This window comes from Nicotiana attenuata, chromosome 2 (assembly GCF_001879085.1).
Source record: "Nicotiana attenuata strain UT chromosome 2, NIATTr2, whole genome shotgun sequence".
Lineage (NCBI taxonomy): Eukaryota > Viridiplantae > Streptophyta > Magnoliopsida > Solanales > Solanaceae > Nicotiana > Nicotiana attenuata.
Genome location: NC_031990.1, coordinates 75,978,176 through 76,003,593, shown reverse-complemented (window position 1 = coordinate 76,003,593; position 25,418 = coordinate 75,978,176). Strand labels below are relative to the sequence as shown.

At 38.5% G+C, this 25,418-nt stretch overlaps 1 protein-coding gene across 2 annotated transcripts; it reads right to left on the bottom strand.

Moving 5' to 3' along the window:
• LOC109213017 (3beta-hydroxysteroid-dehydrogenase/decarboxylase) lies at positions 201–24,898 on the bottom strand. Of its 2 annotated transcripts, none has more exons than XM_019376762.1 (13): positions 24,546–24,898; positions 24,230–24,472; positions 21,909–21,998; positions 21,654–21,787; positions 21,393–21,563; positions 21,063–21,188; positions 9,297–9,376; positions 5,369–5,567; positions 4,755–4,860; positions 3,540–3,714; positions 2,936–3,092; positions 1,099–1,165; positions 201–898 (listed from the first exon to the last, which is right to left on the bottom strand). In XM_019376762.1, the coding sequence occupies exons 2-13, from the start codon at positions 24,462–24,464 to the stop codon at positions 753–755; spliced, it is 1,686 nt and encodes a 561-aa protein (XP_019232307.1). In that variant the 5' UTR covers positions 24,465–24,472; positions 24,546–24,898; the 3' UTR covers positions 201–752. The 2 variants fall into 2 exon arrangements, with proteins under 2 accessions (XP_019232307.1, XP_019232316.1); XM_019376771.1 differs by having other exon boundaries at positions 24,230–24,466.

The following is a 25,418-nucleotide window of genomic DNA, read 5'->3' as shown; positions in this document are numbered from 1 at the left end:
TTGTTCACGAAAATGAGAGGAAAAGGAATATTGTCCAAGACAAGAAGAGACGACAACTCAGACAAATAGAAATTGAAGTTAAAGAAGAATGTTAAGAAAATAGATTTTGGGTTTAACTTATGAAAGCAACGTTACAGATAATGGATAATAGCTGCGTGTTACTAAGCATATGTCTAAGCATTTCAAGGTAAATGGAAATATCGAATCAAGACGCTAAAATACTAAACATTGACACTTCTACAATTGTTATAGATAACAAATTACAGATAATGGATAACAGCTGTGTGTTACTATGCACGCAGGCCATGGAAGAAAAAGATAACATTAAGATGCCTTTCTTTAACATTGAAGTCAAACAAGATGATTAGCCAAAACAAAAAGAAGCCAAACTAGACGAGAGCTACCCTGACACAAACTAACACATTCTTGATATTCACGAGCAAGCAAAATTACATATTATCACATGACAAATAATCTGTAACTAACCTGCACCTCACCAAAACCACTATAGGACCAAAACAAAAACGTTCACACCAATGCAGCCAAAGAAGAGAAATGAGAAAATGAAACAAAATATCGTCCCTTGGCACACTGGCTGATATCAGATCAGACAGATAAACTGGCTTTCAGCAAGCTTCCCAACCACGAATATCTTACATAAAAGGATATGTTTAAAGTCCCTGAACTTCAAGAACCTGCTTAAGAAAGCTTCTTGAGATAAGGAAGAAGCTCCATCAGGTTATTGCTGCCCATTATCGGTCTTTTGCGGAGCTGAAAATTCTCCTACAAATATCAGACTTCAATTTCCATGTAAATGAGATAATCTCATGAAGTAGATGATCTATTTCTTCCTCTTTTTTCTCATATATGAAAAATGAAGTAAATGCAGCTGGAATTCCTGCAGTTGAACAAAAGATGGTCAGAGCAAATTCTGAGAGCATAACAAATTCTCGAGCTGCTATTTGCATCATTTTAGAAGAAAGTATAACAAATTCTGAGAGCAAATGAGTTTTTTACAATGTAAGCACAAGGATAAATGTGCTATTTCAATGTCAATAGGTACATATATGGACAGAGGGGAGGAAAGAGACCACTTACCAATGACAAACAGACTCTGCAGAGAAATGGTTCCAAGGATACTCAGAATCAGTAGAGAGAGAACCACCTGTTTCATCGTCCAAATGAAGGATTTCACAAACTAATAGATGAAAATTCCAATAACAGTATGGTGTAGATATAATTACTAATCTTGCCCAGCAGAAGCAAAAGGACTTAGAAAGTCCTCTTTTTTTTGCATCCAATGTCTTATCCGGAATTTTTAATTTCAGTGAAACAGAAATGCTTGTTCTACATGTTTTCACATGGTTTGGGTTTTCGAAATAGGTAAAGGTAAACTATTGTTACAGCGGCACTCAAGGGGAATGCAACTTGTTTAAGAAATTCTCAACTAAAATACAGAATGTCAAAGCATGACAAACCAGTGTACCTTGTCATTTTTAAAAATGAGACAGAAAAAGAAACACAAATGATCAAAAGAAAAAAAAAGTCCTAAATGTGTAACTTGACAAACAACCCATCTATGCAAAACAGAATAAACCCCCAGCCCAACCCAAAAAAAGGAAGGAAAAAGAAAACCCTTAATAAGACAACGTCTAGGGACAAAGAGAATAGCTGAAAATTTCTTTCAGTTGAGAAATTTTTTTATGGATATTTCATGGAGAAAACATCATCTTTTCAATTGAGCAGTTTAAATAAACTTAGCATTATTAAGTCCAATCAAATTTTAACATTATCCCGTTACAAGGAATCAAACATTTTAGAAATCAAAAAGGCACACATGTCACTTGAACTAGAACAGGAAGAATAAAAAAAACTGAAAGGATATAAAAAACACCTGTTCATACTCATCAAAAAGAAAACAAAAGAATGCATAACCAATTCATAGCCAACCAAATAAAAGTGAAACTCTCATTACTTTTGGCACTAAATGGTACTCCCTCTGTCCCAATTTATGCGGAACTGTTTGACTTGGCCCGGAGTTTATGAAAGAAATAAAGATTTTTGAAATTTGTGGTCTAAAACAAGCCTGAGATATTTGTGTGGCTATAAATCATCCCATTAAGGCAAAAGGAGAATTTTAAAGTTAAATTGTTTCTAAATATAGAAAGGTGAAAATCTTTTTGGGACAGACTTGAGAGCTACTTAATATTCTTGCTCGACTTCTTTGGAATTGTGTATCACAACCTTAAATGTAATGTTTGAGCAGCTTGTACACATTTGTGTTTTAGCTTGGGCCTCTGCTGTGGTTCACTCTCATGTTTATCACTGAATAAAACCTTGGTACTTGTTTTTCCTTATAGATGTCATGTAACCTTCTACCTATTTTTCTAATGTCTTCTACATTATTGAATGAACACTATGTCATGTCTCTGTTAATTTTTACGCTTTTTGCAGTTAATTCAAAGTTTATTTACTCAAAAGAAACAGATTGAAGCACCTATACATTTTGTGCTATGGTGTAAATAGGAAGATGTCAATGGCATACTGGAGGTATTATTGTCTTCATTAGAGGTCTAAACTGTTCATAAAGCCATTATAGCACTCAGGCTAATGTAACATAACTTATTTTACGTGACGAAGAAAAAAAGAAAATTAAATAGAGCACCCAAAGATGTGATCTACTGGTTAGTGAAGTGGTTTGAGATTGAGAACCATGAGGTCTCAGGTTCAAATACCAGGGAAGACAAAAACACAAGGTGATTTTTTCTCATATCTCCGAACCTTGGTGGACAGATTTACCCGGTACATGTGCTAGTGGGAGGTAGCAGGTAACCTGTGAAATTAATTGAGGTGCATGCAAGTTGGCCTGTACACCACGATTATCAAGAATATAAGCAAATAAATAAATAAATAGATTGTATGTGTTTGCAATTACCTTAAGGAAGAACATGCAATCGGTCCCTCTACAAAGAGACTTTAAACCCTTTACTGCAGAATTCCACCCTGAGGCTGCTGACAGAGCAACTTGGCGTGATGTCTCTGCCGATACATGGAAGCATGATCCGGGAACTTTGTCAATTTTATAGCCCATTCTGTACCAGAGAAAAAGAGAATACATCATGACTCCGAACTGACTCAACGCCAGTTCCCTGGCTACTCCACATAAAATGCATATGCATTAGACTGCACCTTTATTAACATGTGTATATCAGAATGACCATTAATATAATGATGAGTAATTTCTAAAAGCCAGACGGAAATCAATTAAACAGATGGACCTCTCTAAAATCCATATCCAAATGGTTAATAACTGCAGTGAGAAAATGTATATTTATCAAACAATGGTAGCTACAGGAAAGGGCCATCAAGGTAACAATCATCAGAGCAAAAAAAGTAGGAGAAAGGGAATAGAATTCAGTTTACCAAGCAAAAGCACAATGAACATTTGTCACATAATTGCGGTCTACCAATTTATATAAATGTATGCTGCACAGATAAAAATGGGGACAGACAGACGGAAAGAGAGTACAGATGAATACATTTTCTGAGGCAGTTTTCCGTGGATGAACAAGAAAATTGATGCAACCAACAGAATCCTTGATATAGAAGTTACAATAGTGAAGCCAGAAGCTACAAAATTGAAATAAATTGCGGCCAGAACTAATGCTGCTGTTAGTGTCTGTTTCTTATCCTTCCAAAGAAGTGTGTCAGCCACTGCAAAATACAGTCACATAGGTCGCGTTAGAATCTTCTTTTTTTCCTCTTAAAATAGGATAAATCTGTCATTCACGGTTTATCACATTAAATAATGATTCTTTTACAAACATGCAGTACAACTAAGAAGTGTCGGAATCTTTTGCAATTGTCCTCGGTATACATATAAATATGTGAAGTAGTCAAATCTCTGTCTCCCAGATAATACCGAAAAACCAGCCTAAACAAGGGGTACGCCAGTTTGAGATTGCAAGGTAAAACATCCCACATGTAAAATTTGTATTTTGTTCATTGCAGAGACCAAGCAATTGCATTCGGAACACTTAGTTTGTAAGACTTTTCAGATTAATGACTAATCGGTCACTACCACAACTTAATTCAATGGTGACCAAGAGAAAGACAAGTTAATTCAAGGCAGTAGCATGTTGAGGGATATTCTCAGTGAGTTCAATAATTCAACTCCCAACTTTTTAAATAATTCCCCATAAATACAGAAATCAACTTGACGATGACAGAGGAGAAACCACTCCATGGGCTTAAGATTTCACAAAATTGTGTGCACTGCTGCGGTCGGTATCCGAACTAAAAAAACTTCTTTTAGATCATTACACAGCCAAGGCAAAAATAGAAATGGGGACAATACAAATATTTCACTCAACATCCACCAAGTACTGGTTCTGGACGTCCGTTGTTTGTTCATCGAACACGGTAAATATGTTCGATTATGTGATAAGCCAAGAGAATATACAAGCTTTTGCTCCTCATACAATTTATTTGGATGTATAACAAAGTACAATAAGGGACCATATGTGACTTGCCAATAATCAAGAAATATACTGGTCAACTTCTTGACCTGAATGGGATGTTTTACAAGAAAAAACTATGTAATAAATTTCAAATGGTCTATCCTCAGCGGGATCCCATCAACAGATGCAATACATTGACTATAGAATTAAAATAATATATCAGACAAATAAACTGATTGTTATGAGATAGTCAATGTATTGCATCTGTTATGAGAATGGAGCTCAAACGCATACCTCTCCCACTTCCGAGAAATAGAGAAGCTTTAGAAGGGCCTTCCTTGTCTGGCCGCTTTTCAGCTCTCAACTGCGGATACGATTCAATTGTCCTCCTTAGGCCCTCCTAAAGAAATAGAATCACAATCACTGAGTACCTCATGAGAATAAAATCCAAAGTAACTGTGGGAAATTGAATAATCATTTAAAGTGATGTTACTAAACGAGGCCCCAAAACAAAATTCTTACACTTAAATTCAAGGAAAAATACAATCTAATTCCATAATTCCTTTCATGAAACATATGTTCACAAGCCACATACATGTTGGACACTAAAATAGCTAATTCAGCAGCAACATAGCAGAAGTTCAGACTGATGCATATGTGAAGCAATATATCAAGAGAAAGTTCAAACTCAGAGCATCAAGATCCAAAAATATGTTTTAGCCAAAAATGTTGACCACGTATGACATGAAAATATACACCAAGTTAAAAAGGACTATCCAATGCAGAAGATTATGAGTAGAATGCCGTAACACTTCAGGGAGTATGAGAGACAGATACAACATGGCATTTATGGTTTATATATGGAATTACCAGACACAATTGATCAATTTCAAGGATTGTACAGGAACCTGAAGTGGGACAATTGGTGTGTAGCCCAGGCGATCATTTGCTTTTGAACAACTAAATGTTCTACTACGAGATAGGAGTCTGATTCTTGACGGAGTCAACTGTGGGACCTTCATTCCATATGCGGCCAACAGCTTATAAGCCAACTCCACCAAATGTGCAATTGGCATCATAACAGAAGCAGGAATTTTAATGCTTGGCCTGCATACTACGAAAAATCAGAAATAAAGATAATATACACCACAAAAAATGAGGTAAATTTAAAGCGGAATTGACCAATGGTATCTACTAGAGCGTGAAGTATTCATAAATGCTTAGAAATGACATAGAAGCTATATTTCCTCTTCATGAATGCACATGATAAAATTTCAGTTGTTATTCAAATGCATCTGCAAATGCCAATAGGCATGATACACAGCTTTAGTTGACTAGGAATTACAATGAGTTGGTTTTACAGGTAATAAATCACCCAGAGAAAACTCTCTCTCTCTCTCTCTCTCATATATATATATATATATATATATATATATATATATATATATATACACACACACACACACACACGCGCACACAAAAAAAAACAATCTGACCAAACAGGAGAAGAGGTTAGAGTGCCTCAAAATGAAAAAGAAACAAAAGAAAGAAGCACACCTAAACCTGCCAAACCCACTTAAGATCTTACAAATATCTTCATCCTATTCATTAGCAACTCTGGATTTAGAGTCAAATCACACAGTTCACTTGGTCCTAACACAAAATCAAAGACGGTAATGATAACCAATCTCAAAGCTACAAGCCGTGGCGCAACCATCTTAACAGCAAAAGCAAAAAGAAGAAAACTAGAGCTGTACATTGAGCAATCAGCCCAAGAAACAATTCCTCAAGTCAAACTAAAAGGTACATCATTTTCAGACGCCATCACCAGCCAGGCAGAAAAAATAGAAAAGACCGAAGAAGCAAAAGAAGGAAATACTAATATACCAACCCTCCCAGATTGGCTAAAGATAATGTACAGCATCCATCATAGCGAGCCACCCCTTGTACATACAAGCTTATGCATGAAAAAACATAATCTTACAGCCAAAATCATATTTTACCCTATATAGAGATACTTCTACCTGGTGAACATAAACGGAAAACATTATTCGCCACTTAACAGTAATATAATCCGAGAAGCACATGCTTCTTTAAATCGTCTCATTCACATAGTTTACAACCAAGGCAATTAGCATGCACTTAAAGATGGCAAACTTAGCCAAAACTTTTGATGCTGCCCAAACCACCCATATTTCAACAATTTAGGTGATTAGTACTACATAGGGTTAAACATGGGGTTACACCATAATTAGCTCTCAAAGGGGTTTTAAGAGAATTCAAAACTATTTCAGGAATGAGCCGTCATTCTCTTTATTAGTTCCATTGTTCCAATCTACTTGTGTTTCAAGAAATCAAGCGGACGTCAATTCATTCAATAATTCCCCCTAGGACATTCTATAGGATTTTGCCTAACACCATTTCACTTACCTTGCTTTTCGTTGTCTATTGCATTTCGCCAACGGACATACTTCTTTTCAAACTGTTGAAACGGAAGCCCTTATCCCAACACCCAAGTTGTGACCTATAAGTCAATGAAGTGGGTGAAAACCATTGGTGACCAGGGCTTAAATCCCAACATAGAAAGAAAATATAAGGTGGTTTCTTCATCTGCCTAAGCCTCGGCGGCTAGAGTTACCCGGTACCTGTATCCAGTGGAATAATGAAGGTGTCCACAAGTTGGCTTAGGCACCACTGTCCTTAGCCACCATTACATTACTGATGTACTAGTTTTCATCTCTTTTCACCGACACCTGTTTCATTCACACAGAAAATTCCATCATATTACTATCCTATCCCCTGCTATTCAACTTTTCTGTATCTCTCTTAATACTCTTTCCTTTCTATTCTTCTCCTGGGAAATCCTTTCTGCATCTCATCTCAGTTAAGTTTGCTAGGTGATATCCCTGTATAATGCTTTCTAGTTTTGCAATGCGAAGCAAGTAAAATAATTCATTGACAGCAGTGTTTTGGAAAACGAGAGGCGGAAAAAAGCGAGAAGCGCGAAGCAAAGCGCGCGCTTTTTTCATGTGAAGCGCAATTTAACACATAAATAAAAAAAAATTAAATAGGCATCGATAAATGGCCAAGAACTCAATAAAATAACATATTAAGCAAATGTTTCAATTCTTAAATCAAAAAGTAAATAATAGATACTAAAACTAGATACGCCCAAGCTGGATCTCTTTTTTGGCTTGATGCCATTGAATAGTAAGATTGAATTTACTACAATCAACAACCAAAAAAAAACAGAAGAGTTAGGAGTCGAACCAGAAACAGTGAAAGAACAAATAAAAAGAGCAATAAAAACTAAAAAAACAGTGTAGTCGAACAGAAGAACAGAGCACAAAATAAGGGCAGAAGAACAGAGCATAAATTAGGGCAGAAGAACAGAGCAATAGAAACTGAAAAAAATAGAAAGAAGAAGAGGAAAACAGTGTAGTCGAACAGAAGAACAGAGCACAAAATAAGGGCAGAAGAACAGAGCAATAAAAGCTGAAAAAAATAGAAAGAAGAAGAGAAAAAGGAGTCGAACTCGAACAGTGAACTGAAGAAAATCAGAAGAGGAAGAGAAGAAGAGAAGAAGAAGAGAAGAAGAAACTTACCCGTCGTCGCTTGCAGCAGAGTGTTTGCGTAAGTGTATTTGCGAAGTATTTTTTTAAAAACCCTAGCAGATGCTTTACGCTCGCTTAAGCGTGCTTTTTTGCGCTTTTTCCATCGCCTCGCTTCTCACTTTTTAGGGTAAAGCGAGCGCTTTTTGATGTGAGTCGCTTTTTAGGGCAGAAAAGCGCTATGACATCGCCTCGCGTCGCTTCTGCGCTTTAAGCGCACGCTTTTTATAACACTGATCGACAGGTCATGGGAGGAAGTGAATTGGGGGTTAGCAAGAAAACATTAGGGAAGTCTCCTACTTCTTCTTGGTTTTGCATAGTTTCTTTATTCCTTTTTTTTAGTAAGATGATATTTCTTTTCTCCTATGCTTTGTGATTGATCTAATATTGAAATGATGAATTTAACTATGAAACGGAAAATTAAGTATAGGAATGTTTTATAATAATATGACTTAAGCTATAACATCGGCACACCTTCTACTGTTTCAAATTTGGGTCTTTCATACAAAATAGTCTAGCTTTACTGTGTTCGACTAGTTAATTTTTTTCCCATTAGCTTACATATCAGATTATACAGGTTACATTTCCTTTCCAATTAAAGCACCTAATAAAGATAGAACTTTTTCCCACAGAAATAGGTCAAGTAACAATTTTAGTATCTTACTTTCTTTTTTGGGTCAGCATCAAAACCAAATAAATCAAACAATATACTAAGACTGACATTCTATTTTCTTTTGATGTACAAAATGAAGATGCCTCATCCTTGCTGGTCATCATCAAAACAAAATATACTGAACATGATTTGTGGAATCCCTTAATATGACCCAATAAGAGAGAGAACTTTTTGCATAGCAGAAGGGTTCTGCTCTATAAGTTGTCTTCCTGGATGCCAAACAATCAGAATTAGGCCCCAATAGGTTTCCAGCAAGTGGGGAGCTGCAGCACATAAACAGCGAAAACTCGATAGGGATAATGTTTCTCCCTAGTTCCTCTACGCGACAGAGGATGCCTTCACCTCTATAATTGTACGTGAACCTCTTTGGTAAAATTCATTTCTGAATCATAAAATTATAAAGCAGGTAAAAAACCTATGTTGCTTGGACTCGGAATAATACTAGATAAATTTACAGTGCTTTTCATAGAAAGAACACGAAGTGATCCCAGAGAAAACAAACTAGTATTGTGTACGGTAAAATTTTCCGCCAGAGCCATAAAATAAGAATACCTTTCGTAGCCAAGACCTTCAAGAATAAGTGAGACGAACTCCCAGAACTTTATGGGCTCCATGTTTGTGATAAAATATGCCTGCCAACACCCATTTTTTTATCAAGGCTTTATATTCAAGAACAGCTAATGCAGAAAAAAAATATAGAAAAAGCCTCCTTTAATACTTTTCTCTCATAGAAAAAGTTTGATATTCAAGGCTTTATTATTCTACAACAGCTAATGCAGAAAAAATAGAAAAAGCCTCCTTTAATACGTTTGTCTCATAGAAAAAGTTTGATAATGCAAGAAAACAATTTTTACGCATAAGTCAGCATGGCCAATATGACCATTTTCATATCTAACCACACCTCACACAGAGGTGTCAACTATAATAACGCGGGGAAGGGAATGAAGAAAATTATGACTAGATCCACAACAGAAGTTTCCGAACTTGCTATAGAAACGGAAGTTGACAAAGGTGCTCTTATTTGATTGTTACTGTAAAATCTTAACTGCTGAAGGGAGCCTTGGCGTAACAGGTAAAGTTGCTGCCATGTTACAAGGAAGTCACGGGTTCAAGCCGTGGAAACAGCCTCTTGCAGAAATGCAGGGTAAGGCTGCATACAATAGACCCTTGTGGTTCGGCCCTTCCCCGGACCCCGCGCATAGTGGGAGCTTAGTGCACCGGGCTGCCCTTTTTCTTTTGTAAAATTTTAACTGCGAGGAGGGGAAAGGCGACTTAATCCAAGGATAGAAGTTCCCTAAACAGCTAAGAAAAATTACTACAAGTAGGGTATGTCTCATTAGATTGTTGAAACTGTAAGCTAGACAATAACAGATGGATAAGTGTAGTCGACTAAAAACTACTAGCATAGTCTGCCAATAATGTTTTGCAATAATTCCACATAAATAGCGACATGTTAAGCCTGTACTTTTTTAAATGTGTTGCTAGAGAAAAAAAGAACTATATTAAGATAAAGTGATAGATGAGGAGGAAACTTCTCCCTACTAAAGAAGTATAACTAATTTATTGTCACATATACCAGAATGTCAACAGTTACGGCAAATTTATTCATATTGAGGCATGGTTGGGTGACAGGAAATCATCGGTGAATATCCCAGAAATCATCGAAAACGGATGTTGGTGCGACATTGCAGACAAAATCTTGAGATTTCTATGGAGACCAAAGAACGGCATCGAACTGGAATTATCAAAGTTAGTCAAAATCTTATTTTGAAGCTGCTAGTCCTGAGCTCTAGCCTTCAATTAGTGCAGAGGCTGAAGCAAATAGCTCTCATTTTCTTGCTAAATGTCTAGTTGGGAGATTTAATGATCCATTCAACATATCTCCAAACCATGAAGTTGTTCAAAAATGGTTTACTAACCGATGGAAAGTGACAACAGGCTTGAAGGTTACACTGATTGCTCACAATCTCTTCCTCTTTGAGATGCCTTCTCGCCAAGAAGCAGTTAGAGTCAAGGGGAATGGAAGAAGGTTGTCACTGGAGTGGTGGTCGGCGGTCACAGGATTGGCAATGGCAGAACCAAACTCCGAACGTAGATGGATAAAAGCTTTTGGAATTCTTCTCCATGCTTGGTCGGAAAGCTCTTTCAGAGTCATTGGTGAATTGTGTGGCGGCTTCGTTGACACCAACGAAGACACCATGAAAAGGACTCATCTGCGTTGGGCGAGGATTTGTGTCAACAAATCAATTGAAGATATTCCTAGTAAAACTAGAATTGAAAGTGGGAGAAATAAGCTATGAAATTTCTATAGTTTCAGATGCTCACACTAAATTATGGGTTGCCGGAGATGGGGTGGATTGCAGCAGCAAGGGTTTCACTGAAGAAGAAGGGGTTAGGGTTTCGAGGTTTGCAGCTGTCAAATCAGCAGATAGGCCACAGGCACAGCATATGCCTTTAGCCTTTATTTCAAAATTGTCATATGCCAAGGAGGTGGGGCCCTATATTGGGTTTAATAATCCAGCCAAAGGGGCCAGTATTATTAAGGATGTTGGGCCTAAAAAATTATTATTAAGAAACCAGACAAAGGGGCATGCATTATTAATGAAGTTGGGCCTTCAAACACAAAGAAGACAGATCGGGTTTATTACAACACAGGTCCAAAAAGAAGAAATAAGAAGATACAGCTGGAAGGCCAGAACCCAAGACCCATGTCTTCTTAAACACGCTCTTGACCTCCACTACATAATCTCGATCCCATTTCCATAGAACTCCATGCTCTGGAAATTAAGTGTATGATGTCTGATTCAGAAGGGAGTATTTGCCCAAGCCTCTGCGATGCTGATGATGAAGGAGAATTGCCCCAGGATATAGAACTTCCTTCTATTCCTCCACAGATCAGGGAATTAGCACCACTGTTTGGCTCAGAATATGATTACTCTTCTCAACATCACAGTGATACTCTCTCTTCCTTGGTACGGTGATAACTCTTTTAATCAACAAATTGTTCATACTCCTTCTGTTATATCCACTTCAAAATGGACAAAGTTGGTTATGGTGAAGGCATGCAAAGCATTTGGGGTTAATGCAGCTGGTTTTGAAAACAAATTATTGAATATGATTCTAAGAATGGACCAAAGGAGACAATCTCAATTGCAGCAAAAGGAGTCCGAAGGGGGTTGTTTGAAGACAAAAAAGAAGAAAGGGGTGACATAATTGAAAAAAACTAGTTTCGAATTTAAGCCAGGGGAAAGGGGAAGGTAGGATAAGGGGCAGGATTCACAAAGCTCATTCGGGATGAAAGTAAAAATTCTTAGTTGGGATGTTAGGGGGTTGAATGAGAGTAAGAAGAGGGGAATCATCAAATCTTTTGTTGATGAAGTGGAGGGCAGATATAGTATGTTTGTAGGAGACAAAAATTGAAGAGTGGTCACAACAATTAGTAGGTTCTTTATGAGGAAATGGATGGGCTAGCTGGGCAGATTTGCAAACAAATGGCACAAGAGGTGGGGTCATCATTTAGTGGGACAGGAGGTTGTGGAAAAGCATTAACATTCAGCAAGGTATATACTCGGTTTCTGTCATTCTAGAAAGTCTCCGAGAACAATATAGGTGGTGCTACACTGGGGTATATGGGCGACATTCAAATGCAGCAAGAAAGAATCTTTGGCATGAATTGGCAGCAATAAGGGGTATTTGGGATGAGCTTTGGGTGATATGGGGAGACTTTAATGTATGCAGATATGAGCATGAAAAATTCAACTGTCTTAGAAGGTCCAGAGCAATGAAATCTTTCTGTGGTATTATATTGGAATTGGAACAGTTGGACTTACCCCTAGAGGAAGCTCAATATACATGGTCTAGAGGTGAAGAACAACTTCAGGCTTCTAGAATTAATAGGTTCTTAATTTCATCTGAGTGGAATAACAGCTTCAAGGCAATAAAGCAGGTGGCTTTACCCAGAGTAGAGTCTAATCATAAGCCATTAATGCTTGAATGTGGGGATTGGGACTCAAATTCATCTTATTTTAAATTTGAGAATATGCGATTGCTAGCAGAGGGATTCATGGACTCAGTTAAAGAATGGTGGTCCAGTTATCAGGTAGTGGGCAGTCCAGACTTCATCTTAACTCAAAAACTGAGGGATTTAAAGAAAGACATCTCATGCTGGAATAGGTAGGTATTTGGAAAACTAGAAACTCAAAAAAGTAGGGCACTTAATGAACTAACTATACTGGAAGTAACAATCATCCGAAGGCAAAGTTCAAACACAAGCTGAGAAGGCTCAAATGATCAACCAACAATCACAAATTCAGCAATTAGCAAAGATTGAGGAGGTTTCATGGAGACAAAAATCAAGATGCTTATGGCTTAAGGATAGAGATAGAAATACAAAGTACATCCAAATGATGGCTAATGCTCATAGAAGAAACAACTGCATTGATAGGCTACAGATGCGGGAAGTCATCACTGAAGATAAGGAGGAAATCAAAAGTGAAATCCTGAACTTCTACCAGCAGTTGTACACAGAGAATGAACCTTGGAGGTCGTCGGCTAGATTTGACAATCTAACTAGGATTTCAGAAGCTGAGAGGAACTGGTTGGAAAGGGAGTTTTAGGAACAGGAGATTCTTTCAACCATTAAAAAATGTGCTCCAGATAAGGCTCCGGGACCTAATGGTTTTACTATGGCATTCTTTCAACATGCTTAGGAGATTATCAAAAAGGAGGTTATTGATGCAATGAATCACTTTCACAACTGCCACATAGTTAAATCTATTAATGCCTCTTTTATTGCTTTGATTCCTAAAAAGAAAGGCGCAACCGAGCTCAAAGATTATAGACCAATCAGTCTTACAAGCAGTGTTTATAAGATTGCTTCTAAACGTTTGGCTGAAAGGCTTAAAACAGTCATTGGAAAGTTGGTATCGGGGAGTCAGAATGCTTTTGTAAAAGGGAGACAAATCACATATGCTGCTCTCATTGCAAATGAGGCACTAGATTGGAGACTTAAGAGTGGAGAGCCGACATTGAGAAAGCTTTTGATAAAGTGAGTTGGTCATACTTGCTCACAATTCTGAGGCACATGGGCTTTGGGGAAAGATGGATAAGATGGATCAAGTTCAGCATCACTACTGTTAAGTATTCTATCTTAGTGAACAGGGGTCCAGTGGGTTTCTTTTCTCCACAAAGAGGTATCCGACAGGGTGACCCTACCTCACCGTTCCTCTTCATCTTGGCCATGGAAGGGCTTAGTAAAATGCTGCGGAAAGCCAGTCAGTTACAGTGGATAGAAGCTTTTAAAATTGGGAGGAATGTTGAGGCTCAAACTGCTGTATCTCATCTGCTTTATGCAGATGATACACTGATTTTTTGTGGAGCTGAGGGGTCTCAAGTGATCCTGCTAAACCTAACTTTATTCATTTTTTAAGCTATTTCAGATTTGCACATGAACATGTCGAAGAGTACCATTTATCCTATTACTGAAGTCCCAAATCTGGATGAGTTGGCTGGTATTATGGGATATAAAATTGGTTCATTTCCATCTACTTATTGGTTTACCTCTAGGAGCAAAATTTAGATCCACTGAAATTTGGAATGGGATCATAGAAAAGTTTGAGAAGAAACTTGCATCATGGCAAATGCAATATCTTTCATTTGGGGGCAGATTAACCCTTATCAACAGTGTATTGGATAGCATACCAACTTACTACATGGCTTTATTTCCAATCCCAGCAAAGGTTTTGAAGCAACTTGATAAGTTAAGAAGAAACTTTCTCTGGGAGGGCAATAATGAACGACGTAAATTCCACTTGATCAAGTGGAAATAGGTTACCCAACCAAAAACTCAAGGGGATTGGGAATTAAAGATCTAACAGCACACAATAAAAGCATGATGATGAAGTGGCTGTGGAGATACAATATGGAGGATGCTGGGTTCTGGAAAGTTGTCATCAAAGCCAAGCATGGAGAGCTAAATCACTGGTGTTCAAAAGTCTCAAGTGCTCTCTACAGTGTGGGATTATGGAAACGCATCAGCAAATTATGGAATACTTTTGCTCAGAACATCCACTTTGAAGTTGGGAATGGTACATACATCAGATTCTGGAAGGATAAATGGCTTGGAAACTCCACCCTTCAAGTTGAATTCCCTAACTTGTTCACCATAGCCCAAGATCCTAATGATGTTATTGCTGCATACAGGGAAGGGGTCAATTGGAACTTGAAGTTCAGAAAGGACATGCATGATTGGGAAATAAACGAGCCGCTAGACCTCTATGCAAGACTACAACAAAACAATGTTAACCCCCAAGCTGTGGATAGACTTAAATGGGGAAATCATGGTGGAGCCATCTACACAGTCAAGGTGGGATATCAACAGATGTGTTCTAGTAATCCCATGATAGACAACTGGCCCTAGAAACTTATTTGGAGAACCAAGCTGCCACCAAAGGCTATCTGTTACACCTGGACAGCATTATATGAGGCATGCCTCACACAAGATAACCTGATGAAAAGGAACTTCCAATTACCTAACAGATGCTATGTGTGTCAAAAGGAAGCTGAAAGTACCTGCCACTTGCTCCTACACTGTGAGGTCTCTTCAGACATATGGTACATGTTTTTTTGCCTTTTTGGTCTCAAATGGCTCACCCCTTACATAGTCAAGGATACTTATAAGAGCTGGAGTTTATGGAGAGTTGATAAAGCCATCAGGAATATCTGGTTAATGGTCCCTACTTGTATTTTCTGGTGCATTTGGACAGAGAGAAACAAGAGATGTTTTGATGGAAACTCAACTCCTATAGGTTCTTTAAAGGCTCTGTGTATTGCCAATTTGTTTTCTTGGTCTAGATTGTACCCTATCAACAATATTGATTATCTTTTGGATTTCATTAATTCCTTAGCTCTGGCTTAGCCAATTATAAATAGGAGCCGGAAAATTTTTTGTAAGCTCAAATGCCAAATCATGTACTTCTTGCATCTTCTTGATGCCATCTATTGAAATCACTTACTTTATAAAATAAAAAAAAACGGCCAACGACCATTAAACCACCTAAGCATTTAGTCCTTCATGGAAACTGTCAGTTGTTAGTTTGATAGTTAAATAGTAGTAAATAACCCTAATCTCATATGTATTAGGAGTAGGACATGTATTATATATATATAGGGCTCATTGTATCATTGTCAATTTTTAATCAATAATATTTTCTCACGTGCATTCTCACATGGTATCAGAGCATTGGTGAGATAATTATCGTTGTGCGTCATTCCAACGACAACCGGGAAGAAATCAGTCGTCACCGTGCAATTTTCCCGTGACCTAAGTGATTGTTTGCGTCAAAGTCATTATTTATCAGTGTTTTGAACAAACCAGCACCACCACAAGGTCCGTCGTAGCCCCGCGACCAAATCCCAAAAAAACCCACCGGAAAACTCATTGCCACGCGCCCTCACGCGCCGGGCAGAGTCAAGATTTTCCGGCGAGATCTATGCACGCGCCGGGCGCGTGAGACCCCTTCCAGCCATTTTCCGACGAACTTCGTTCAGGAAAGGTCACTCGCACAGCAATTCCGAGTCGACCATTGCTATCCCTGACAAATTCCGACAACTTTGGAATTTTCCGGCGAGCTACAGTGTTTCCGGCCAAATTTTGGAGAAAGTTTCTTTTGGACAGTGTAATCGTCTTGCTTTTCCGAGCCTACCCATCAAGTTTACATCAGATTCCGACGACTTTTTTTTTATTTTCCGGCAAGCTACAGTGTTTCCGATGAACAGTAACAGTGAAACAGTGATTTCCAAACAATTTTCTGACCTTTTCTGGCGTGAACATTATAATGTCATTCTTATTAGAAGCCTTAGACTCACAATTCGTTGGATCGAATGCATTAAATCCAATCCAGATGATTTCTTTACCGGATTATATTGAGTTCCTCCAGTACAAAGCACGTAAACAGACATCTTCAAGATTAGCCTCCGTTGTTCCAACAAATAGTAGCATGACTTGTGTCTCCCAATCTTCACCTTCTGAGTCTTGGGTTATTGATTCAGGTGCATCTGATCATATTTCTGGTAACAAATCTCTTTTTACTAGTATTTCATATTCTCAATCTCTTCCAACAGTCACAATGGCCAATGGGTCTCAAGCCATGGCAACTGCAATAGGTCAAGCAAGTCCACTTCCTTCCTTACCTTTAGACTCAGTTCTTTATGCATCTGGTAGTCCTTTTAATCTCATAGCCGTTAGTCGCTTAGCCAAATCACTTAAATCTGCTGTTTTATTTCTTGATGACCTTGTTCTTATACAGGAACGCAGTACAGGGCGAATCATTGGTACCGGACGTGAATCAGATGGACTTTATTACCTTATCCTTGCAAAATCACATGGACTCGCATCATGTCTACCTCCAATAACTTGTCGTTACTGATTCACCAGATTTATTACATAAACGGTTAGGACATCCCAGTTTGTCAAAACTTCAGAAAATGGTACCTGGCTTATCTTACTTGTCCACTCTAGAGTGTGAGTCGTGTCAGCTCGGTAAGCATACCCGCTCCCATTTCCCGCGGTGTCTTGATAATCGAGCAGAGTCACCTTTTACTTTAGTCCATTCCGATGTTTGGGATCCTAGTCGGGTTAGTTCTACCTTAGGATTCCGCTACTTTGTCAGTTTCATTGATGATTATTCCAGGTGCACTTGGATATTTTTGATGAAAAACCAATCTGAGTTGTTTTCTATTTTCCAGACCTTCCACGCTGAAATTCAAAATCAATTTGGGGTTTCTATCCGCACATTTCGTAGTGATAATGCCCTAGAGTATTTGTCTTCCCCATTTCAGCAGTTTATGAACTCCCATGGGATTATTCATCAAACATCTTGTCCGTACACATCCCAACAAAATGGGGTAGCGGAAAGAAAGAATAGACATCTTATTGAAACTGCTCGTACCCTACTCATACAATCTCATGTTCCGCTGCGTTTTTTTGGGGGATGCAGTTCTTACATCTTGTTATCTTATTAATTGTATGCCATCTTCAGCTATCCAAAATCAAGTTCCATTCTCTGTCCTGCTTCCCCACTTACCTTTGTTCTCTCTTCCACCCCGTGCCTTTGGGAGTACGTGCTTTGTTCATGACCTTACTCCAGGAAAAGATAAGTTAGCTCCTCGTGCTCCTAAGTGCATATTTCTGGGTTACTCGAGAACGCAAAAGGGATATCGATGTTATTCTCCTGACCTTCAGCGATTTCTTATATCTGTTGATGTTACCTTCTTTAAAACCCAATCATACTTCACCGGTCCAGTTAATCACTTAGATATTTCTGAGGTGCTACCCGTTCCTTCTTTTGGAGATTCAGTCCCTATCTCCCATTCATCTTCTTCCATAGCTCCACCGCCTACAATTCCAGTTGCAGCTCCACCACCTATAGCTCCAGTGTCACCATCGAGTCCAGTGCCACCACCTAGTCCAGTTCCAGCAACTATAGCTCCAGTGCCACCACCTAGTCCAGTTCCACCAACTATAGCTCCAGTGCCACCACCTAGTCCAATTCAACCTTCTACAACTCCACCACTCCTGACTTATCATCGTCGTCCGCCCCCAGCATCAGGCCCAACTAATTCACGTCCTGCACCTGACCCTGCTAATACTGCGGACTTGTCTCCTCTTAATCAACCGATTGCACTACGAAAAGGTATACGGTCCACGCTTAATCCTAATCCTCATTATATCGGTTTAAGTTACCAGCGTCTCTCATCATCCCATTGTGCATTTGTGTCATCTTTGTCCTCTGTTTCCATCCCTAAGTCTACAGGTGAAGCACTATCTCATCTGGGATGGCGACAGGCTATGATTGACGAGATGTCTGCTTTACATACGAGTGGTACTTGGGAGCTTGTTCCTCTTCCTTCGGGTAAATCGATTGTTGGTTGTCGTTGGGTGTATGCAGTCAAAGTTGGTCCAGATGGCCAGGTTGATCGACTTAAGGCTCGTCTTGTTGCCAAAGGATATATTCAGATATTTGGACTCGATTCAGTGATACTTTCTCTCCCGTGGCTAAAATTGCATCAGTCCGCCTTTTTCTATCCATGGCTGCTGTTCGCCATTGGCCTCTCTATCAGTTGGACGTTAAGAATGCTTTTCTTCACGGTGACCTTGAGGATGAGGTTTATATGGAGCAACCACCTGGTTTTGTTGCTCGGGGGAGTCTAGTGGCCTTGTATGTCGGTTGCGCAGGTCCCTCTATGGTCTAAAGCAGTCTCCTCGAGCCTGGTTCGGTAAGTTCAGCACAGTTATTCAGGAGTTCGACATGACTCATAGTGAAGCTGAACTCTGTATTTTATCGACATTCTGCTTCAAATCTCTATATTTATCTGATCGTTTATGTTGACGATATTGTTATTACCGGCAATGATCAGGATGGCATTAGTAAGTTGAAGCAACATCTCTTTCAGCACTTTCAAACTAAGGATCTGGGCAGATTAAAGTATTTTCTAGGTATTGAGGTCGCTCAGTCTAGCTTAGGTATTGTGATCTCACAACGGAAGTATGCCTTAGATATTCTTGAGGAGACAGGAATGACAGGTTGTAGACCTATGGATCCGAATTCTTCTGCCAGGACAGAGGGAGCCTCTTAGCGATCCTGCAAGATATAGGCGGTTGGTTGGTAAATTAAACTACCTCACAGTGACTAGACCTGACATTTCCTTTCCTGTGAGTGTTGTGAGTCAGTTTATGGATTCTCCCTGTGATAGTCATTGGGATGCAGTTGTCCGCATTCTTCGGTATATAAAATCAGCTTCAGGCAAAGGCTTATTGTTTGAGGATCGAGGCCATGAGCAGATCGTTGGATACTCAGATGCTGATTGGGCAGGATCACCTTCTGATAGACGTTCTACGTCTGGATATTGTGTCTTAGTAGGAGGAAATTTGGTGTCTTGGAAGAGCAAGAAACAGAATGTAGTTGCTCGGTCTAGTGCAGAAGCAGAATATCGAGCAATGGCTATGGCCAGGATAGGGGGAGCCTCTTAGCGATCCTGCAAGATATAGGCGGTTGGTTGGTAAATTAAATTACCTCACAGTGACTAGACCTGACATTTCCTTTCCTGTGAATGTTGTGAGTCAGTTTATGGATTCTCCCTGTGATAGTCATTGGGATGCAGTTGTCCGCATTCTTCGGTATATAAAATCAGCTCCAGGAAAGGCTTATTGTTTGAGGATCGAGGCCATGAGCAGATCGTTGGATACTCAGATGCTGATTGGGCAGGATCACCTTCTGATAGACGTTCTACGTCTGGATATTGTGTCTTAGTAGGAGAAAATTTGGTGTCTTGGAAGAGCAAGAAACAAAATGTGGTTGCTCGGTCTAGTGCAGAAGCAGAATATCAAGCAATGGCTATGGCCACATGTGAGCTAATTTGGATCAAACAATTGCTCAAGGAGTTGAAATTTGATGAGATTAGTCAGATGGGACTTGTGTGTGATAATCAAGCTGCTCTTCATATTGCGTCAAATCCAGTGTTCCATGAGAGAACTAAACACATCGAGATTGACTGTCACTTGTTAGAGAAAAATACTCTCGGGAGATATTGCTACAAAATTTGTGAAGTCGAATGATCAGCTTGCTGATATTTTCAGCAAGTCCCTCACTGGTCCTCGTATTAGTTATATATGTAACAAGCTCGGTACATATGATTTATATGCACCAGCTTGAGGGGGAGTGTTAGTTTGATAGTTAAATAGTAGTAAATAACCCTAATCCCATATGTATTAGGAGTAGGACATGTATTATATATAGGGCTCATTGTATCATTGTCAATTTTTAATCAATAATATTTTCTCCCGTGCATTCTCACATCAATAAGTAAGATATTAAGCAAAAACAAAAGCCAAAAACCATATGGACCTCAAGGAAAGTAATGACCTTTACCCCCAACCTATGGAGTTGCATGGTGCGGCATAAACATTTGCTAAACCTTGATTCGAGATCTTTCAATTAAAACTTAAGATTGATTGCTCAACTTCTATAGATGCATGACATAATATTCTTCATCTTACTTTTGTTGCAACATTAATCACAAATCGCAATTATGAGGCTGGATATAGAAATGGATGAGACTCCAGTTACCAAAAGATTTCTACGGCAGTGCATGATACTGGATACTTTCATACGTCGGTTACAACTTCACAAGTCAAAATGCATAGATGTAATTAAATTGAAAGCATACGGCAAAGCATGACATCATAGCAGCTGCTTATAGCAAAGATTTCAAAAAAAAAAAATACAGAACATACAACAAATATATATATAGAAACGTTACCTGCCCAGCAGCTTTCTCTGCTACTGCACCCCCTGATGCGAGAGCTCGTTCAGCACATACATGAGCATGTGCAACATTTTCTACGTAAGTGAAATCATACATGTTGTTGCCATCACCAATAATGAACTGAACAATCATGAATCAACAAGACCGTCAAAAATCAAATAGTGAAAAGAGAATAGAAAAAAATTAAAATCCATCATTCTTTCATTACAAATAATTTGGACAAGCAAAAAAAACAATAGTGAACCCGTATCCAATAGTAAGTTCCTCAGGGAACATTTTCTGATCAAACTATTGAATAATAAATATGACCTATTATAGAATCACCTTAGATTTTCCAGCCCTTGCAGCTGCAACTAATGATGGAACCAACAACCTGTCGCCAGGGCCAAATATACTGCTAGGTCTAATGCAGCAGGTCCGGAGCCCTTTAGTATCATTTGACTTGATAACTAGTGCCTCTCCTTCAGCTTTAGTTGCAGAATATGAATCATTATGCTGAAAACATTATCAGTAATAAAAGTATGTTTATAGACAAACCAGACAAATATTCATTTGGATAAAGTAAAAAGGAAATGGATCCTACACCTTAGCAGGATATGGTAGTGATTCATCCCCATTCAGAATACCATGAACTCCATCAAACACCACACTGGGGGAGCTGGTATAAATAAGCCTCTTCACTTTTAGCTCAATACAAGCATCAATGATATTCTTGGTTCCTTTATATTTTTTCAATAGAAAAAGAGAGGTAAAACTCTAATATAGGAAACAAGACAAATAAGAAAAATGAATTAGTCTGACAAAGTGACAAAGAAAGCTTTTCCTAATTGCGAACAATACCTAGCACATTAACAGAATGATGAAGCTGGTGGTTGTTGATCGATGAATCTGGAGCAGCCATGTGGAAGACCACTTCGGCTCCTTCACACGCTGCAAGTTATCAAGTGAAAAGTTATGTCACTACACAACTTAATAAACGTTCTTTTGAGTATTTAACCTAGAAATGATGAGCCTTGGACAATTTGTATCATAATTTGGCGACGTGCTTGATAAGAAGCTTATTTTATTTGGAATAATCTCAAATATGGAAAGTCACATTTTTGCTTTCATACTATGGTTAAAAGTACATGAAACATCATTTAAAGATGTATAAAAAGTTCACAAACCATAGTTGGAAGCACTACCAACCTCCTATAAACCTTCACTTGATAAACTACATCATTTTCTATTTTCAGCTAGAGACCAAGTTTTCTTGATCAACAAATTGGCGGTTCTTTAAATCTGTAATTCCATGAATTGCTAGCATAGACAGTTTCTTCAGAAAATGATAGCACTACATGAAACTTACAAATGTATTACAAACATAGATATAATTTACACGGAAACATCAATTGGAATACGTTACTCTGATTGAATCAATATTGGAATGGAGGAATATCACATATTCAACGAAGTACAAATGAGAGTTCCACATGTCTTAATCTTCGGGCCAAAATGTTGAAAACAGGACCAAATTCAAGTCAGTGATGATAAATCAGCTACTCACTGTCTCACGAACCAAAATAAAACGAATAATTTTACTCACTACCTCAATTTAAATTTGTTTATACCAATCTGGATAAAAGCTTTCTAAATTAAAAACAAAGGTGCTGAACAGAATAATTGGTTCAGTCTTCTCTTACACCGAAATCATGCATTACAGGCAGCGGATAGACCTGCTAACACTATGATTGGCCGGAAAACATTTGACATCTCTAGAGCTCACATTTTATACAACGAATACACTAAAAGAACAACAAAAGTAAACTAATTAAAGATTTTCTTTTGGAAAAAGAGAGAGAGAGAGAGAGAGAGAGAGAGAGAGAAAAAAAACTACTACTGCTATGCTTCAATCCCAAATTAAATGGGTGGGTCATATATATCCTCTGTGTATTTTGCTCTATTTTGGCATGTCTCATTCTAATACTCAATAATTTGCCTTTTAATACAAATTGGAGTTTTTTTATAATCTAGAAAACCTAGAGGGCCAATGGCGCATAATTCAAACTTGGTGGATAATGGCCCAGTCCCTCTACTTCTCCACTTAAATACCAGGTGACGCACCTAAAGCACAAATTTAAGTATTGTACTCTTACCACTAGACCAAGGCCCTGGGGGCGACAAATAGGAGTTTTTACAACTAATCACCAATATAAAGCAAGTGACGCACCTAAAGCACAAATTTAAGTATTGTACTCTTACCACTAGACCAAGGCCCTGGGGGCGACAAATAGGAGTTTTTACAACTAATCACTATGTTTCTGGTGCAATCGCACCTGCGCATTTTGGGTCGCAGGTGCGGCTCTCGAGCCGCAGAAGCAAAGTTGGCTGCCCAGGCCTGGGACCGCAGGTGCGAGGTGATTTCCGCATCTGCCAGTCCGCAGGTGCGGAGGACTGGTCGAAGATGTGGACTAGGCTTGCTTGGCCTAATGGCAGAAGTGGCCCTTGACCGCAGGAGCGAGTGCGCAGAAGCATGTTGTGCCTGCAGAAGCGGAAGCGCTGAAGCGCGTATGGTCCGCAAAAGCAGAAAGCCTTGGCTTAAGTGGGAACCACACCTACGATGGTTTTTCCGCAGGTGCGGCATCGCAGAAGCGACTAAGTGACCGCAGATGCGGAATCACTAGGCAAAAAAGGTCTAGTTTCGAGGGTTTGATCTCATTTTCATATTTGGATTTAGGGAGCTCGATTTGTGGCAATTTTTCGAGAGTTTTTCAATGAAATCATTGGGGTTAAGAAACTCTAACTCGGTTTTGGCTATATTACACGAATCTATTATTGTTTTCATCCTTTAATTAGTGCTNATGCCATGTTAAATCCATTCAACACGCGGACTGCTGGCACAATTTGGTTCTGTAACCCCAATTGCTCTACGGCCCTTGATCTGATGATGTTGGCCGAGCTACTTGGATCAGTCAACATACGTTTAACTCATGATTTATTGATAAGTACGGAAATTACCAGTGCATTTACCAATATAAAGCAAGTGACGCACCTAAAGCACAAATTTAAGTATTGTACTCTTACCACTAGACCAAGGCCCTGGGGGCGACAAATAGGAGTTTTTACAACTAATCACCAATATAAAGCAAAATATTAGGAATATTATTAAGAAGGGAAAAGACCTTTAAGAACTTGGGACTTGTCACGAAGATCCATAGATACATAGTGAGCACGGCCTGATCGCAGAGCTTTACCGACAGTGCCTTCCTCCTCGTCAGGCTCCAGCTTAATGTCCGGACCCAAATCCGCAATGCGGACGTGAAACATTTCATAACGGATCAGCATTTCCACCAAATGGCGAGCAGCAAAACCTCTCCCTCCGGTCACCACACACCATCTCTCTTCTCCTTCACCCATTCCTATACCTGTAATATAATAAAGTAAACTCGACCAATAAATCAATCAATCAGTACTATCACAATGAAGCTAAATACACACCTCTTCCGTCTTAGTAATTCAAATTGTAGCACTTGGAATGATTTCAATCTCTTATTGTGCTCTCGATCAATCTACTAATGTCACCTTTCTCGTGAGGTTTCTAGGGTTTCTAGTACTTTAAATTTGGGGGATTGCAGATGGAGAGATGTGAGATGAAAGTTGAACAAGTATCAATTGTGACCTCTTAGTAAGCCAGTAGGGTATCAATAATCAATATGAAAACTTCTTAATTGAACCGAATCTACTTGAACTGATTATTACTTCTCTCTATTTTTTTAATGAAAGATCAGGCTTTTCCTATACACTTCCAAGGTTGATTTTTATTTGTGAACAGGTTATAGTGAGATTATAATATCGGGAGTATACTATGAGATTATTTAGTGAATATATTGAGTCAAGTTTGGACATATACTTTTTTCGAAATCAAAAAAAGATTTCAATTTTCACTTAAAAATAAATTTTAGAATTTTTTAAAAATTTAGAAAACTTCAAAAAGTTATTTTTCAAAATTTTCGCACAGATCACTCAAAAAATTTCAAAAATAACCTAAAATTATATGCATGTCCAAATACAACTCTAATTTTCAAATATTATTTACACTTTAAAAAAATCCACTTTTTTAAAAATTTTAAAATTCAAATGTCCAAACGCCCGCTTAAGTTTCAATTCATACGGGCAGGGAGATTGAGGTGCATACTGACAAGTTTTTTAGGATATATAAGTTTAATATAAAATATGTGTTTAGATTTATCATAAATAAATTTGAATATACTTTTATTTTCAATTTTAACATTGGTTTTCTTAAAAGACTTCGAGATAAGAGTTCTAGAGAAGGGAATCATTGTCGTATATAGGTGAAACCGAGGCTAATAC

What these genes read in the sequence shown, in the direction of transcription:
- LOC109213017 (XM_019376762.1), bottom strand. Translation starts at nt 24,464, where the DNA reads ATGGGTGAAGGAGAAGAGAGATGGTGTGTGGTGACCGGAGGGAGAGGT. An exon ending in GAAGGTCTTGGCTACGAAAG is followed by an intron (nt 5,568 to 9,296) that starts GTATTCTTATTT and finishes CGTAGTATGCAG; the next exon opens with GCCAAGCATTAAAATTCCTG. An exon ending in ATTGCATGTTCTTCCTTAAG is followed by an intron (nt 1,166 to 2,935) that starts GTAATTGCAAAC and finishes ACGATGAAACAG; the next exon opens with GTGGTTCTCTCTCTACTGAT.